At 41.2% G+C, this 15284-nt stretch overlaps 1 protein-coding gene across 3 annotated transcripts in view; it reads left to right on the top strand.

Annotated features, from left to right (window-relative positions):
• Positions 1–272: 272 nt before the first annotated feature.
• znf423 (zinc finger protein 423) overlaps positions 273–15284 on the top strand; it is a 170003-nt gene continuing 154991 nt past the window's right edge. For all 3 annotated transcript variants that reach the window (XM_053677968.1, XM_053677967.1, XM_047154935.2), the window contains exon 1: positions 273–1399. In XM_053677968.1, the coding sequence (XP_053533943.1) occupies positions 1360–1399 (40 nt within the window). In that variant the 5' untranslated portion in view covers positions 273–1359. The remainder of the gene's footprint in view (positions 1400–15284) is intronic.

The following is a 15284-nucleotide window of genomic DNA, read 5'->3' as shown; positions in this document are numbered from 1 at the left end:
AACCTTTGAAAAACAAAACGCACAAAGCATGCTTTCCATTCGGAATCCAGTACACAGCAGAAAGAACCCGGCTATAAGAGAGCTGAAAAGGCTCCTCTCCACCGGCACAAAGTTGGAATAAACCCAAGCCGGTGTAAGAGAGGGCTAGGAGCGAAAGAAAACAACCCCAGAATCCAGTGCGTCTTTTTTTTTTTGCTCTCCGAGTTCCTCGAAACTGCGCGTTTTTGGCCGCGATCCGAAAGCGCGCTCAGACTCCAAGCTGCAGTTTCCTCGGCCGGCCATGGCTCGGTGCTGTTGGCTCTCTCACTCGCTGTGTGTGTGTGTGTGCGTGTTGCTGAAGCCCAGGCTGCGCGGAGCTCCCTGCGGGATCGGAGCGCTCCCCCGCCGGGACCCTACTCTCACATCCTCCCTGCTGGGACACGGGGCTACATTTCCAGCCAAGCCTGCGCTTTATTATGTGTGTCTGCGCCGCAGCCCCGCCAGCATTCGGATCGGGAGGCGGAGGGAAGACCAGAGTCAGGACAAAGAAGAAAAGGGAGAGAGCGAGGCTATAGCGGTTAACGTTTACAGCTCTTTTTAAGGGGGCATTAATATATACATATATATATATATATTTTTGAACAAGAACGTATTAATCCCTACAGGTGAGAGATAAAAAAAAAAAAAAAAGATGCCTAAAAAGGCGCCCTAAAAATAAAGAGGGCGGTTCAGTTCAGTGTTTTGCTGGATCAGAGGACAAGAAAGACGGACAAAACTGGACAAAACGGAACCTTTAAGCGGAGCGCGCGGGATAAGAAAAAGAACACAATTGCACTGTTCGTTTAAAAGGCGTTTACGCGTTCACAGGACGCACCGGCACCTTTCCCGCGACCATCACATTCCCGTAACGCTTTGATTGCTTGTTATTTTTTTTTTTGTTGTTGTTTTGTTTTTTTGGTTGTTGTTGTTGGACACAGCATCCTTTTTCTTCTTGTTCTTCTTTTGAAAAACTCCTCTCACTCGCCTGTGCGCGCGGAGTGTTAAAGCCGCAGCGCGAGGATCCGCTCCTGTAATCTACAGGTTGAAACCGGGCGCGCGAAGTTGCTCAAGCGCCGGAATATCCACTCGCCATTACTCTCGGCTCGTTCCCTCGGAGTGCTGCTGCTGGTCTGGCTTGACACACACACGCACACACACGCACACACACACAGAAAGAGAGAGAGAGAGAGAAAGAGAGAGAGGGAGAGAGAGAGGGAGAGAGAGAAGTAGCCGCATTGCAACAGGCAACAGGGACCAAAAAAAAAGTGCCAGCCTGTAGCCTATGACTGTTTGCAAGAAAGGACAAGAAGTCGATAGAAGCAGAAGCACACCGACTCAGAGATGTCCAGGCGCAAGCAGGCCAAACCGCGCTCCGTTAAAGGTAAGCGCTTTTTTTTTCTCCCCCTTTACGCACTCGACAGAGAACCCGGTCTCGAGTAAGCAGCATGACCAATGAGATTTCACGGCTAAAATTGGCGGGTATTGTGAAAAGCTGCGATTTAATATCTTTGCCATGAATAGCAGTATTATGTTGCAAAGATGTCTAGTGTATGCATAGTACCTAAGACGCACAGATGAAGTAATAAATCCAGTTCCGCGGTCATTTAGCCAGATGGCACATCTTTACGCAAAGTAACGCAAAATGGATTTGGAATAATGTAGGCACAACAGATATAGTAATAATAATAATAATAATAATAATAATAATAATAATAATAATATAACGCATTTGCTAGTTGTTGTTGTTGTGTGTGTGTTTTTTTGTTTGTTTGTTTGCTCTTTTTTTCTGTGGCACTAAATGGACACCAGACTTATTTCATGGATCTGTAAGAACACCTAAGATTTGTGTGTGTATACATGTGTGTGCAAATATCTGCTTGGTTCTGGGTTATAGAGTCAAGATAATGTGGCCTTTTAGTATGTCCACTCTTAGTGGTTCGGACACAAATCCCAGCTCAGTGCTAAATAGCAGCCAAAAGCAAGTCACACTATTTTGTCAGGTACACACTCAGAAAAAGAAATAAATACTAAACTATACCTTTCCATGTCACTGGGGTAACCTCAAGGGTATATATTTTTTTGCTCTTTTGTACCTTTAGTGTATATTTTTTTAACCTGGAAAGGTGTATGTTGTGTGCGATTAAAGTATTATTTAGGCACAAGACTTTTTGTGTGTGTGTACCTGGAATCATTTTAACCATCATTTTAAATTCATCATTTCACTACCTTGCCATGTAAATATACAAAACACACTAAAGGTACAAAATGGTACAATACAGTACTTAAGTAAATGCACAGTAAATGTACAGCAGATCTTGAGAGCACCATCCCATTGATAAGGAAATGTAGTTTAGTACTTTTTTTTTGTTTGTCTTAAATGATGCCTTATCCTGGGTGAAGTTTGGTAGGTAAATGGGTATACCGTTTTCCTCACTGGTGTGGTAGACGTTTTACGGGTGAAGCCACAGTTGGCACAGACTGGCCCTATGGCAAGCAGATGGGCACTGGGGTGGCCATGTGGCCCAGTATGAGGAGCCCTCCCCCAATTAATAACTCAGGTTTTGTTCTAATTAATGGACACAATCTGTGGTGATTTACAAAAAGGGTGTGTGATTGGTTCTTAAAAGACACAGCATTTATTTGTGGAAACATTTGTAGTCGATTGTTTGTTAGCAAGAACAGACTTAATTTCATTGGTGTGTGTATGAGAGAGAGAGAGTTTGTTTTCTTATGCCAGTTCAAATCAATGTTCTAGTAACTAGTGACTGGTTATAAGAAAATAATATATTATGGCCTCTTTTTTTTTTTTTTTTTAGTGTTACCTAGATTATGATAAACCTGTGAACTAAATTTAGACCAGTGGTTCTCAGCATGAGGTCCAGAGACCCCCAGGGGTGCATGAAGAATAGCCAGTTACAGTGATGTTACTCACAACCAAAGTTTATTGTATTTATCATTGAGATTTTATAGTTAATAACCTGTTTGGTTTAATTCAAACCTCACGAACTTAAAATCACCCTTAAATTCACACTTAAAATCTGTATCCTGTGTTTATATATTTCTGTAAAGCTGCTTTTAGACAGTGACCGTTGTAAAAAGTGCTATACAAATAAAACTGATTTGAAATGAACTAACTGCAAAACCAGCAGCCTATAAATAATATGAGGTTGGACATAATTTAAAAAAAAAAAAACTCTCGAGCTCCAATAACTAGCTAGAATATTGCAGGACACATTTGACTAATGAGCCTAATTTTTTAAGTAGTTGGATTATGTTCATAAATTAAATAAACCTTGAACTGAGCTGTTCCAAAATATGAAACATATTTTAAAGTTAAAGGGGTTGAAAAGTTGGAGATTTAGATGGCTGGATGAAAGATGGAATTGTCATTGTTTTTGCTCCAGCAGATGTTAGTTATATGTGGAGCATGCCTGTTATATCAGAACATACACACACTAACAGTCAAAACCTGCTGTGCACTGGACCAAGAACCCACTGGCACTGTAAATGTGTTTGACTGTTACAGTGAGTGCTTTCGAATAAAACCATGCTTATGTCGACTCAGTGAAGCACATCAGTCATATTCTAATTAAATATGTAGGCCTGACTGAGGCATGATGTGTCCCTATCTCCTCCAAACACCTTTCCTAATGCCTGGCAGCGTCAGAGGTTAGAGGAGCACCAGAAGCTCTCCGCAAAAAGATGGAGGTTTTGTATCATATCACGCATGTTGTTTAACAGTTTCACCTGCAAGTCAAACATCAATGAAGGTTCTGGGGTTTTTTTTCTTTCTTTTCCTTCTTTTTTTATTCCGATCGAGTTCATGCTGACCTAAGGAAACAGTTCTTGGTTCATTTTTAACAGTGATGATTTCTTTTGTGGGAAGTCGCGCTCTCAGTGCAAATAGCATTAAAAGCTATGATTATCAGTGCTAATGAGACAGATTTTGCTGCTGGGTGCAGAGAGATGGAGAAAAGTAATGGAACGAGAGAGCACATGTTAGCGAAAGGGAAGTGAGAGCGAGCGCTGCTTATCAAAATATTATTTCTCCCAATTAATCCTGTTTTAATGTGTACGCGTGCAGCGCTTGGCCGGCGCATTGCTGTTTCATATCTACGCTTTTCCCCAGAGTGTTTCATGCATTATGTAGCAATGATTATTACTTAATTACACATTAATAAATCCGCTTTATTTGCAGGACATTAAGGGAGAATGAGTGCACATGATGGTATAAGAGACAGAGAGCCCTCCTTTCCTTTCCTTTCCATTCCGCAGTGTTGTTTACACTCAGTCAGATCAAATTATACCTTTAACCCCGTAAAGAAGAAAAACAGAGGAGTGGGGTTTGTGCTTGTCTTGCTGACAAGGGACGGACAGGGATCATTTCCTTCTCATCTCCACATCTGTCTCCTCATATAGACCGACTCAGTCAGTATTGAGTGCTGAAATGTGAAATTATTATCTCCAACTTGTTATGTCTCATCTACAAAGATCGCTGCTTTAAGTTGATGTGATTTGTGAGTAGATTCCCATTTTGGGGAGTTCTCCCATGTTGTTGTAGATACCATGACATGTATAGAGTTTGTGATGCCATATTTGATTTATTTTCTCTTTCGAATTTTATTCTCTGTATATGTTATCAATATATCCATTGAAAGTGTTTAGCTCTAATAGATACTGTTTATAGCTTGAAGCAGAACAACGCTTTGTTCATTTTCTTTATGAAGATAAAAACTCTGCTATACAGCGATAGATTTCTTGAATCGGCACTGAGAATATGTTTTAAAAAAAGACTTCGATTTGGTGTAGAAATGGTCAAAGAGATGCTGGATTGTGTTGCTGGAAATTAGTTTTGCTCGTGATTAGTAAGAAATCTGTATCAACAAAAAATTGAAATGACAAAGGGCAATATAATGGCAAAGAGTTTACATCTGTTTTCTAGTTTTGTATTGTGTGTGTGTGTGTGTGTGTGTGTGTGTGTGTGTGTGTGTGTGTGTGTGTGTGTGTGCGCGCGTGAGCTGAAGTGGAGGACCATCTGGTTTTAGTATTAAATGGCTTTTTTATTGTCACCTAGACTTTTGCAACCGTGCAGGACTTTCATTGGTCAGTGGGCTGTTATAAAACGCTGAAGTGAGTTAGCATGGAGCTGCGTCTCTATAGCTGCCCAGAGAAACGAGCACAAAACCTCCTTCCTGTTTTTAACATCATTATGGATTCCGTTTTTTTTTTTTTTCTTTTTCTTTTTTTTTCAGCACGTGTGTTTTCCATTTTGTGCACTTATTGTCTGTTTGTCTTTGTTTGCAAGTTGATCATATAGTAAATCATGCATAATTCTACATAATATGTGATTACTTTTGACACCGATCATTAATTTGTCAAAATAATTTTTGGTAATTTGCTAATTAAGGGAATATCAAGGTTTATTTGTTATTTTGTTAAGGACTTGTGTGTGTGTATACATATATATATATATATATATATATATATATATATATATATATATATATATATATAGTACTGTGCAAAAATGTTAGGTCTTAAGTCTTACAAATTTGTTACTTAGATTCCCAAACATTAGTTTTCATGTTACAGAAAAATGTTTGTATGTCAGTAAAGAAAGCTGCATATTGCATAAGAGACCACTTTTCCGACAAAAAACACAATGAAGGCTGCTGGGTTTTTCTGCAGAAATAAGAAGCAAGAGCGACAGTCAAAATCACCAGAAGAACTGTGGCTGGTTCTGCAAGATGCTCAATAAAACTTACAGCTCATTTCCTTATAAAACTGCACTAATTCTACCCGAGACTATTATTTATTTATTTATTTTCTGTCACACCAAATATTGACTTTGTTTCATTTACTACTGTTTACTGCTCTTTATGGTATTTTTTTTTAAATGTAGAAACATTTCATTTCATTATTTTGAAGGCTCATTTGCTCTACAGCATGCCTTTGCATGTGCCTAAAACTTTTGCACATTACTGTATAAGTGTGTAGGTATGTATATACCTACATATATAGGTATATATATATATATATATATATATATATATATATATATATATATATATATATATATATATATATACACACACACATATATACATATATATATATATATATATATATATATATATATATATATATATATATATATATATATATATATACACATATATAACACACTCTGGTAATCAGGTCTTACATCAGTAGACATCACAAAGGACCGAACTGAACTGTGAGAGACCCTCAGTAGATAAGCTGTTGTTGTGTGTTACGGCCATATAGGTCAACCTATACAGAAATGTTTCAGTAGAGACTTAAACATGAATTAAAATGAAAACCATTTTTATTAATCAATGTATTCTTTTATTGTTTATGTATTAGTACGTCTTTGACCAGTCGGTTTTGCTTTCTCACTGTTTCCCTGCAGTGTGCCAGACCTAATTAAAAGCAAACCTAATTAAGAAACAAGCAATTCATTTTTGCAGTATTTACATCAGACATGGCCCATCTATTTATTTAGGATGAAACTAATTGCACACATGAGCAGTTTTGATTTGAGTTTTAATGTGTAACCTCCATAAGTGTTTACAGTGAAATAAATAAATAAAGTCACATATTCAGATAGGAACAGAAAACTGCCACCAAAAAAAAAAAAAATACTTTTTTGATTATCTATAATAAGGTCTATATTGTGTCAGATCGGAATCATAGTGATGTCACTGTGGACAATCAGCGTGGAGAGTTTGTTAGTATATTGTATGAATGTGACGTTACTAGAGCATATTCTCCAGTTTCAACAGAAGTGGTGTTAGTTTTGGTATTGGTACCGGTCTGTGTGAGATCAATAATCTGTTACATATCTATATTGATATACAGATCAATATCTACCATCCCAATGCCAATATCAATATTTTGTTATGTAACATTTAAGCATGGCGATCTTAGTCATAGCTCAGCAGATTTTCTATTAGATTTTCTAATTACATTGTCCCGTGCGAACATTTGAGATTTTGTTATATCAGCATGTTACTATACATTATGTACATTTAAGTAATGAATTAGTGGCCTTTGGAGATTTTCTACTGATACTGATATGGTAGCCTAGTTTCTGCGGTAATCCGAGATGAACAAGAAAGTTGATTTTTTAAATTTTCATTGAGTTCCCAGCATGAGCCATTTGTTAAACAACTCTTAAAAGTATTTCATCAAGACCAGGAGAAAATGTAATTATGCACAGTTTGACAGCAGTGGTGTTTTTTTCTCGCCATTACTGTTGCAATCATGATGAGTGGCACAGTTAAAAGTACAACTCTCTTTCCTCCCCTTTCTCTCATGCACAATTACACACACACGCACATGAACGCACACACACACACACACACACACACACACACACATACACATACTGCAGCCTTATCCATTTCCACTTGCTGAATATGTGCCCAGTGTCATTAGCATTGTGGGGTAATTATGTTACTCTTCTTCTTCACTTTTTCTTCTTCTTCTTCTTCTTCTTCTTCGCCTGTGCCATGTATAAAATATTTTAGCTGTAACATAGCATATACTAATTCCAGCATGGTTCCAGCACGGTTCCATATGCTCCAGCTCAGACTGTGGTTCTCCGCTGCTATGTCATCGAAGGCTGCTCAATATTGAAGCCAGTAAATGCGACAACATTCAAAGAGTTTTTGAGAACGCAACTGGCATAGCTTATCTTTCTCAACCTTTAGCAGCTGAACTGTCTCAAGATGTTGGAAAGCGAAGGCACAGGTACATCAGAGTTCGAATTAAAATGTAAGTCGAAAATGTAAAATGCAAGTTGTGGATGCTGAAATTGCTAGCTTTTACAAAGTCGGAACTTTGGGATTAGTGAGATAAGTGAAGTTGTAGCTAATTGTCAGTGTCGGTTAAACAGCATTAAGCTCAGCAGTGTGATCACAGAGCTGGAGCCTTTCCAGTGACGTTGTTGTGTCAGACAGTCGTAATTCGTGTGAATCAGTATTGCGGAGTAGCCTGTAAATTGTCTCCATCCTTTACCTACTTTTATGTAGCTGTTGTTTTACAGTGAACCCATCGGGTTGGGAGGTTTCCGCATTAGACCATAGTTTGTACTGGTGGTAGGAAAGGAGGGGGCTGTCATCTCCCTGGTCTGTGGTATGTCTGCCAGTCACAACTCCTTATCTACAGCTTGCCTGCTAGTTTTATGTGCAAGGATCTGTCTTAATATAGAAGCTCAGCACAATGTGCCATTGCAACGGCTTAACTGTGCTTTATCAGTGAGCCTGGACTCAGTGGCCTGGAACCGTGGACTCGCTCAGGATCTGCTCTGCGTTTCTAAAGAGGAGGTGCCACTGTGGCGAGACCTGCTATTAATTCTGTTTGTACCCCCCTACTTGCCTGCCAAGCGTTGCTTCCCTTGTCCGAGGCTCCCTGAGGAGGCTGGCCGCTCTAAGACTCTGCATGCTGGAACCCGGATTGGGCTGCTGCATGGGGCAGATTAAAATGTGCTGGAACACCACTCAGAGAAAGTCTCTCGCAAATCTGCTCATTCCCATGTAGATTAAATATGGCAGGCTGTTTTACCTAGCCTGCTGAGAGTTGTTCTTAGCTGTTTGAAGCATGCGTACATTGTGATTTGCTGGGAGTCGTTGAGATTAAACTTACATGCTCAAAACATACTCAAAATTGGAGGTTGTGTGCTAAAAATCTACTGAGGGTCTCTCACAGTTCAGTCTGGTCCTTTGTGATGTCTACTGAGGTTAGACCTGATTTCTGTTGTGTGTGTGTGTGTGTGTGTGTGTGTGTGTGTGTGTGTGTGTGAGCGTGAATAAAATAGTTTTGCTGTAATTGTCAGAAGTGCAGGTGTATTTCAGGTCGGATCTTGTGAGGCTACAAAGGCCCGCGAATCATAGCTACATCAGAGCAGACGGCACACTAGGGCACTGAATCAGAAAAAAGAAAGTTTTCTTTATTTCTTTTCTTCTCCACTCTCCTCCGAACCCCTCCCTTTCCTCAGTCTCCTCATCCGTCTGTCTCCGGGTGGCTGCTCTACGACCCTTCCTCGCCTTGCTGTGCTGTACATTAAACATAAGGAAAGGGGGCAATTAAAGCCCACTCACTCCACCTGGCTGATGCATATATTTATTGGCAGGCCTCCCTTCTGGACTGGTTCTGGGCTTGGGCCTGTGCTTTTTGGGAGACGTGAGTAGGGGGCTGCGGAGGTCATTAGTGAAGAGTTGCCGTGACCCCTGCTGACCCCCCTAGAGTCCTTGCTCAGCAGGCCTTCTGCCCCCCTCCACCGGCCTATTTGGCCCTCTCTGCCCTGGGCTTCGAGAGCTCTCCAACACTGGAGCAGGGTTTGAAGAGCTGGAGAGGGAAAGGTTTTGCTTCAAGCTCTCAAAGTTTGAGGATTATTTTTTTTTCTTCATGTATGCATGCGTGTGTGTGTGTGTGTGTGTGTGTGTGTGTGTGTGTGTGTGTGTGTGTAGAAAGCGTGTGTGCCCACGCACATAAAAATCGCCTCGGCACTTGTGGCTCCCACAACGCTGGTGCTCAACCTATTGATTTCACTACGCCTGGAAAGTTTTCCACAAGAAAGTACAAAAGAGTTAAAACAAGCAGGAATTTATTGAATTCACTACCCTTGGCCTCTTACACACACATCGCGTTTGACTCCGCTAACTAGACTTTTGAGTCATTTTCAGAGTTCAGCCCTTGATGCCAGTGCATTTAGATTCACCAGATCTTTTCTTTGTTTTTTACCATTTAAAGTGATTTAGTATATTCATTTATATAAATACACTCACACAATTGTAACAATAAAGAAAGAAGAAAAAGGCGAGCAATCATTTTGCACTATATGTAAACAGCTCTTGTTTGTGCCACCTGGCAGTGTGGAAGGTGAAATGCTATAGCTGTTGGCCATTTAACAGATCTTTTTAAGCTCTGACATGACAGATGAGAGCAACGCATGAGCCTCTGCAAAGCCTTTTCAGTCGCCAGCACTAACTGACTGACTGAGGGAGATTTGTGTATACTCACAGACGACACGTTCTGGAGGGGGCATGCCTGGAAGCAAACCTGCTATGTCATCCCCCTAATTGATTTTGAGGCGTGAAGCATGCCAGCCTTCGTCTCGGGCCTAGACATTCTCTGTGAATCAGGCAATAGCTCTGGCTTCTTAATGCAGACCAAATTAGTGCCTCATTGTATAGGGGAGCTCCTTCGTGCTAGGCCCTCGCTAACCTCGGAGCTAGATGGAGGCCTTGATGTCGCAGTTTTGCCTTATTTCTCTTCACTCAATTTGCTGTCAAAAAGCGAGGGCCTCCCTGCTGAGCTGAGGATAATAACCCATGCAAACAGCAGGGCGAAAGTGAAGAAACAATTAAAGTGGCTCACTGTTTCAGAGCACACACAAACACGTGCACACACGATATTGGAAATAATTGCGTTTACAAGGCTTGCGCACATCAGTGTGTATGTGTCGCAGTGAGATGTCTTTGTGTTTTGTATGGGGATGATTTGCAGTTAGCATGCAGGAATGTTGCAGCATGCAGAAATGAGTCAAGCTTGTAGAGACCCCCTACTGCAACGGCTTCTGCACGCTGTAAATCCTCACCTGAAATGCTAAACACGCTTCTCACCGAAAGACAAATTGTCATGCATGAGAATTTAAATATCGGCAATTCGTTTAAGCTTTTATATTGTGTGTGCTCTGCATGCTGTCTGTGTAGTAGCTGTATTTGGGTGGGAAAGCACTGAGAGGGAGCAGTAGTAGTGAATGAAACATTAGAAGACTGAAGACATGTGTGTTTGTTTATGTGTGTGTGTGTGTGTGTAAAGCAGGCAGCTGGTAACAAGCAATACAGCTCCAGAGCAGATACACTGACCACAGCACTATATGTCATATGGCTGCATGATATAGAATAAAAACAACATATTGGCCACATACCAGTGATGCATCATGATTAAATTCTGGCTTGTGGCCTGCACTGATTGAGCATTCATTCTTCAGTAACGTCTTTATCCTGGTCAGGGTCACAATGGATCCCAGAGCCTATCCCGGGAATACTGGACAACTGGCGGGAGAACACCCTTATTGGGATGCCAGTCCATTGCAGGGCTCCATGCACGCATTCATTCACACCTTGTGGTAATTTAGTGTACCTGATTCCACCTATCGGCATGTTTTTGTGAGGAGAACATACACAGAAACTGACAGACAGTAACCTGAGCTCAGGATTGATCTGTGGATCTTTGATTTAGACCAGGGCTGTCCAATCTTATCTGCAAAGGGCCTGTGTGGGTGCAGGTTTTCGTTCCACCCAAGCAGGAGCCACACCTGATTCCACCTGTTTAATCAGTTGATCTTGGCTTTCAGTAGACTCAGGTGTGGCTTCTGCTTGGTTGGAAATGAAAACCTGCACCCACACCGGCCCTTTCCGGATAAGATCGGGCACCCCTGATTTAGACAATACCATGATTTATTAAAACTCTCCCGTATAATTAATTTGGAACATCTGAGATGATCAGGATGATCACAGAACACAATAAGTAGTTTCGTTACTGTTTGTATATTGTAGAGCTCTGGAATATCTGTCTTGCAACAATAGTACATGAACATGAATAACAAACGATATATGTGATATCTGTGGTTGTGTGTACCAAATGTTCTATATCTTCAGTGTGTTTAATAGAAGATGGCTTAAATGATCGCAGTATATTTCTAATTACAAAGCAACCTGCAGGTTTACCAAGTTGCTTATGGTCATTCAGAACGTTTCATCTCAATAGAACACGAGAACACGAAGTCATTAGTATGGCAGCCGTCAGATTTGTGTGTGGGTGTGTGTGTGTGTGTGTGCGTGCGTGGTTGTGTGTGCTTTGCATTTCCCTGCCCGAAGATAAGGCAAGGCTTCTCTCTGGGAGCTCCTGCAAAACTAAACGAGGGCCAGGAGAGTAGAGCAGAATTATTAACGCCGTTCTCGCTCTCTCCCACCTCCTGGACTCAGCTTTATTCTATACATCCAGCACGCATTCTCCTAATAAATGCTTAATCTCACCATCAAACAAGGTCTGAGTTGCTTCAGGAGAGGCTGAGAGAGGGAGATGGAGGCAGCGGGCAGTAGGAGAATAGTGATTGTGCACACTAGGCTTTGGTGGTTGATAGATGGATGGATGGATAGACAGATGGATGGCTGGAAGAATGCTAAAAAATGTATCGTTGGCTTGGCTGTGTTGGTTAGCGGCGGGATTGGGTTGTCTGTGGGTGTCTTTGGGTGGAGAAAAGAGTGCAGCTCAAGTCATTATACTCAGTCTGCCTGTCTACTTCAGTCATACAAACACACACACACACACACACACACACCTACTTACAGATAAGGTTTATGATAGTGCCTCAGGCAGGTCTCAAAAATGCTGGATTTGCTACATAATATACAACATGGCTTTGTTTATTCTTGTATTACATGACACTGAAGAATGCAGGATCCTCCTGCTAAACCCCAGGCTGTGTTTGTTGGCTTGGCGAAAATCTGTTTTACGGGTGCTGCCATTGTTGCTGTGTGGGTATTTATAGGTGTTGTGGGAAAAGTTAAGGTTTGGGCTCTGAAGACTGTTCTTTTGAAGTTCATATATACTTGGCAGGAAGAACTCCAAGGGGGGTAAGGAAGAGGCAGTAATATCCATCTGTAACCCTGCACACCAAGCCACCACCTGGGCAAAGCGTAAGCGTGGGCAAAAGAAGCCCCTGTTTGGATATGAAATGCAAGCTGTAATCACAATCATATTATGCGATTAGGTAAAATTAAAATTATTATTATTACGTGTAAAACTACTGGATGGCTCTTTCACTGTCCACTTTATTAGGAACATTATTGAACCAGTCAAGAGTCAGCAGCACAATACATCAAATCTGTGTCTACATTGGACACAAGGTTCACTGAAACCGGACAGTTGAAAACTGGAAAAACTTCCTTGGTCTTTTTCCAATCTCCAGCTGCACAGTTTTAGTTTGATTGTGCCCACTGTAGCCTCAGATTCCTGTTCTTGGTTGACAGGAGCGGAACCCGAGGTGGACTTGTGCCGTTGTAACCCATATGCACAGTATCAAGTGAGCAAGCTCAGACTTTTGTCAGTTTGGTTCACATCATGTGCTTTTTCAGATGCTTGTCTGTTCACCACAGTTGTAAAGAGTAGTTATTTGTGTCAATGTTGCCCTACGATCACCAGTCTGGCCATTCTCCTCCGACCGCTTTCATCAATAGGGTGTTTCCGCCACAGAACCACCCCTCACTAGATGTTTTCCATGGTTGAATGTCACTGTGATCACGTTTTGTATCCATTCTGATGTCTGATGTTATGATGTGAAGATTATCTGAAGCGTTGATCTGTATCTGCATGATTATCTGAAATGTACTGCTGCCACATGGCTTGCTGATTGGATAATTGCATGAATGAGCAGGTGTACATGTATTCCTAATAAAGTTACCTGTAACTGCATGTTATTACATCATACCATTTTAAGCTTTTGTTTAAGCTTTTTTTCCCCTGGACTGGTGATCAAGCTGCCTCTGTGGGGTCCTCGAGCAAGACAATTAACTGTCATCTGCTCAGATCAATTATAAGTCACTTTGGACATCTGCCAAGTGAATAAATGATACTGATCTGATGTAGACTTACTGTAAGCTTCTGCGGCTTGCAAAACACTAAAGGCATGATTGCAAAATGACATTTGGTTTCCTATATCCAGTAGAAGTTCTGTGCTGAGTCAGGCGACTACTCTACACATTCTCAATTTTTAAAAAAATGTAGTGTACCTTTAAATTCTCTAGCTGTATATACACACCTAATTATATACCTTAAATAACTGTTAAAACGACTCTACATTTATTTACCATTGTAAAAGATACATACTCAGAGGTACACTTAAGTATACCACCCCAGTGACCAGTTTAGTACTTTTCCCCCCCAGAGAATTCATACTAAAATACTTCAGTGACTTGGACTGGTAAAAGTAAAATCCAATCCTATAATGATCCGGTGTTTCAGATCAGTGTAAACGTACCCAAGCATAACACTCGGCATTGTATCAATGCACTTCTGTATATTTGGATTTGGCTTGGTGCTGCAAAACAATGTCTCTCACAGAAAGAGGTTAGGGGTAGAGTGCCACCCAAACAAACACACACACTCACCAGTCCCTCCAGGATTTAGCAGTTTTGCGATTGCAGAAAGTAACGCAAAATCACGCAAACTCCACACTAGACGGAGGAGCTTGCAATTTTTCTAATTTACCGCAGATTTGTGCCAAGACACGTCATGTGGCGTCATCACAAAGCGCATTCGATTCACATGTGTCGAACATGAGTACAGCTAAAAGGTCTCATTTACCAATAAACATCACTGTGAAAGACCGTGCAAAATAATTTAATGCAACTGCTATTTCGTTTTCATCAACAACAATAAAAAAAAAATCACAAAAAAGCACACAAAACCAAGCATTATTGGCCACAACAATCGCAAAAACATTCCACGAAATCCTGTACGGACTGGCTCATATGCCCAGAGCTTGTAGTTGTGGCCTATGGCAGTGATGTTCATGCTCAATAAGTTTATTAAACAATAAACAGCCATTGTCTCTTAGGAAATCCCCCCACACAAACAAAGGCAGGCTGTCGTGGTCTCAGGCGAGGGGCTGTGAACAGTGAAGAAGTCTCCAAAGAAGCGTGATTGCAGTATTAATCTGTCCTCCAGCAATACAAGCAAGCCACAAAGCCTACACAGAAAGGGCCTGTGCTGTAATGCCTAATCAAGTCTGTATCAAACTAAATAATGCCTTAGCATGAAATCGGAATCCAAAGTCAAAAAGCACTCCCCAGCTTGTACTACAGGATAAGGCAATTAAATCTCTCTCTCTCCATCTCTCTCTCTCTCTTTCTCTCTCTCCATCTCTCTCTCTCTCTCTCTCTCTGTCTTCCTGCCTCCACTTTTCTCTCTACCACTCTCATGGCCAAGCTCTGCTCACATGCCCCAGTGTTTACGTGTGTTTCTGTGTGTGTGAGAGAGGCACAGAGAGGAAGAGAATCGCTCTCTCCTTCTCCTCTTTCGTTGAAGGTGGGTATTGTCAGTAGTACTCGGAGCACATCTATTTCTGGACGCTCCCTGAAGATGCAGCACTCCTGAGAGGCCGTCTTCCTCCTAGGTCAGGGGCGTACAGATAAGCTCGCCTCTCTGCCTATGAGGGGACGTAAATGGGGTTG

The sequence above is a fragment of the Ictalurus punctatus genome, chromosome 4, assembly GCF_001660625.3.
Source record: "Ictalurus punctatus breed USDA103 chromosome 4, Coco_2.0, whole genome shotgun sequence".
NCBI classification, from domain to species: domain Eukaryota; kingdom Metazoa; phylum Chordata; class Actinopteri; order Siluriformes; family Ictaluridae; genus Ictalurus; species Ictalurus punctatus.
Note: the sequence above shows the minus strand (reverse complement) of the source record. Positions and strands in the feature narration are given on the sequence as shown.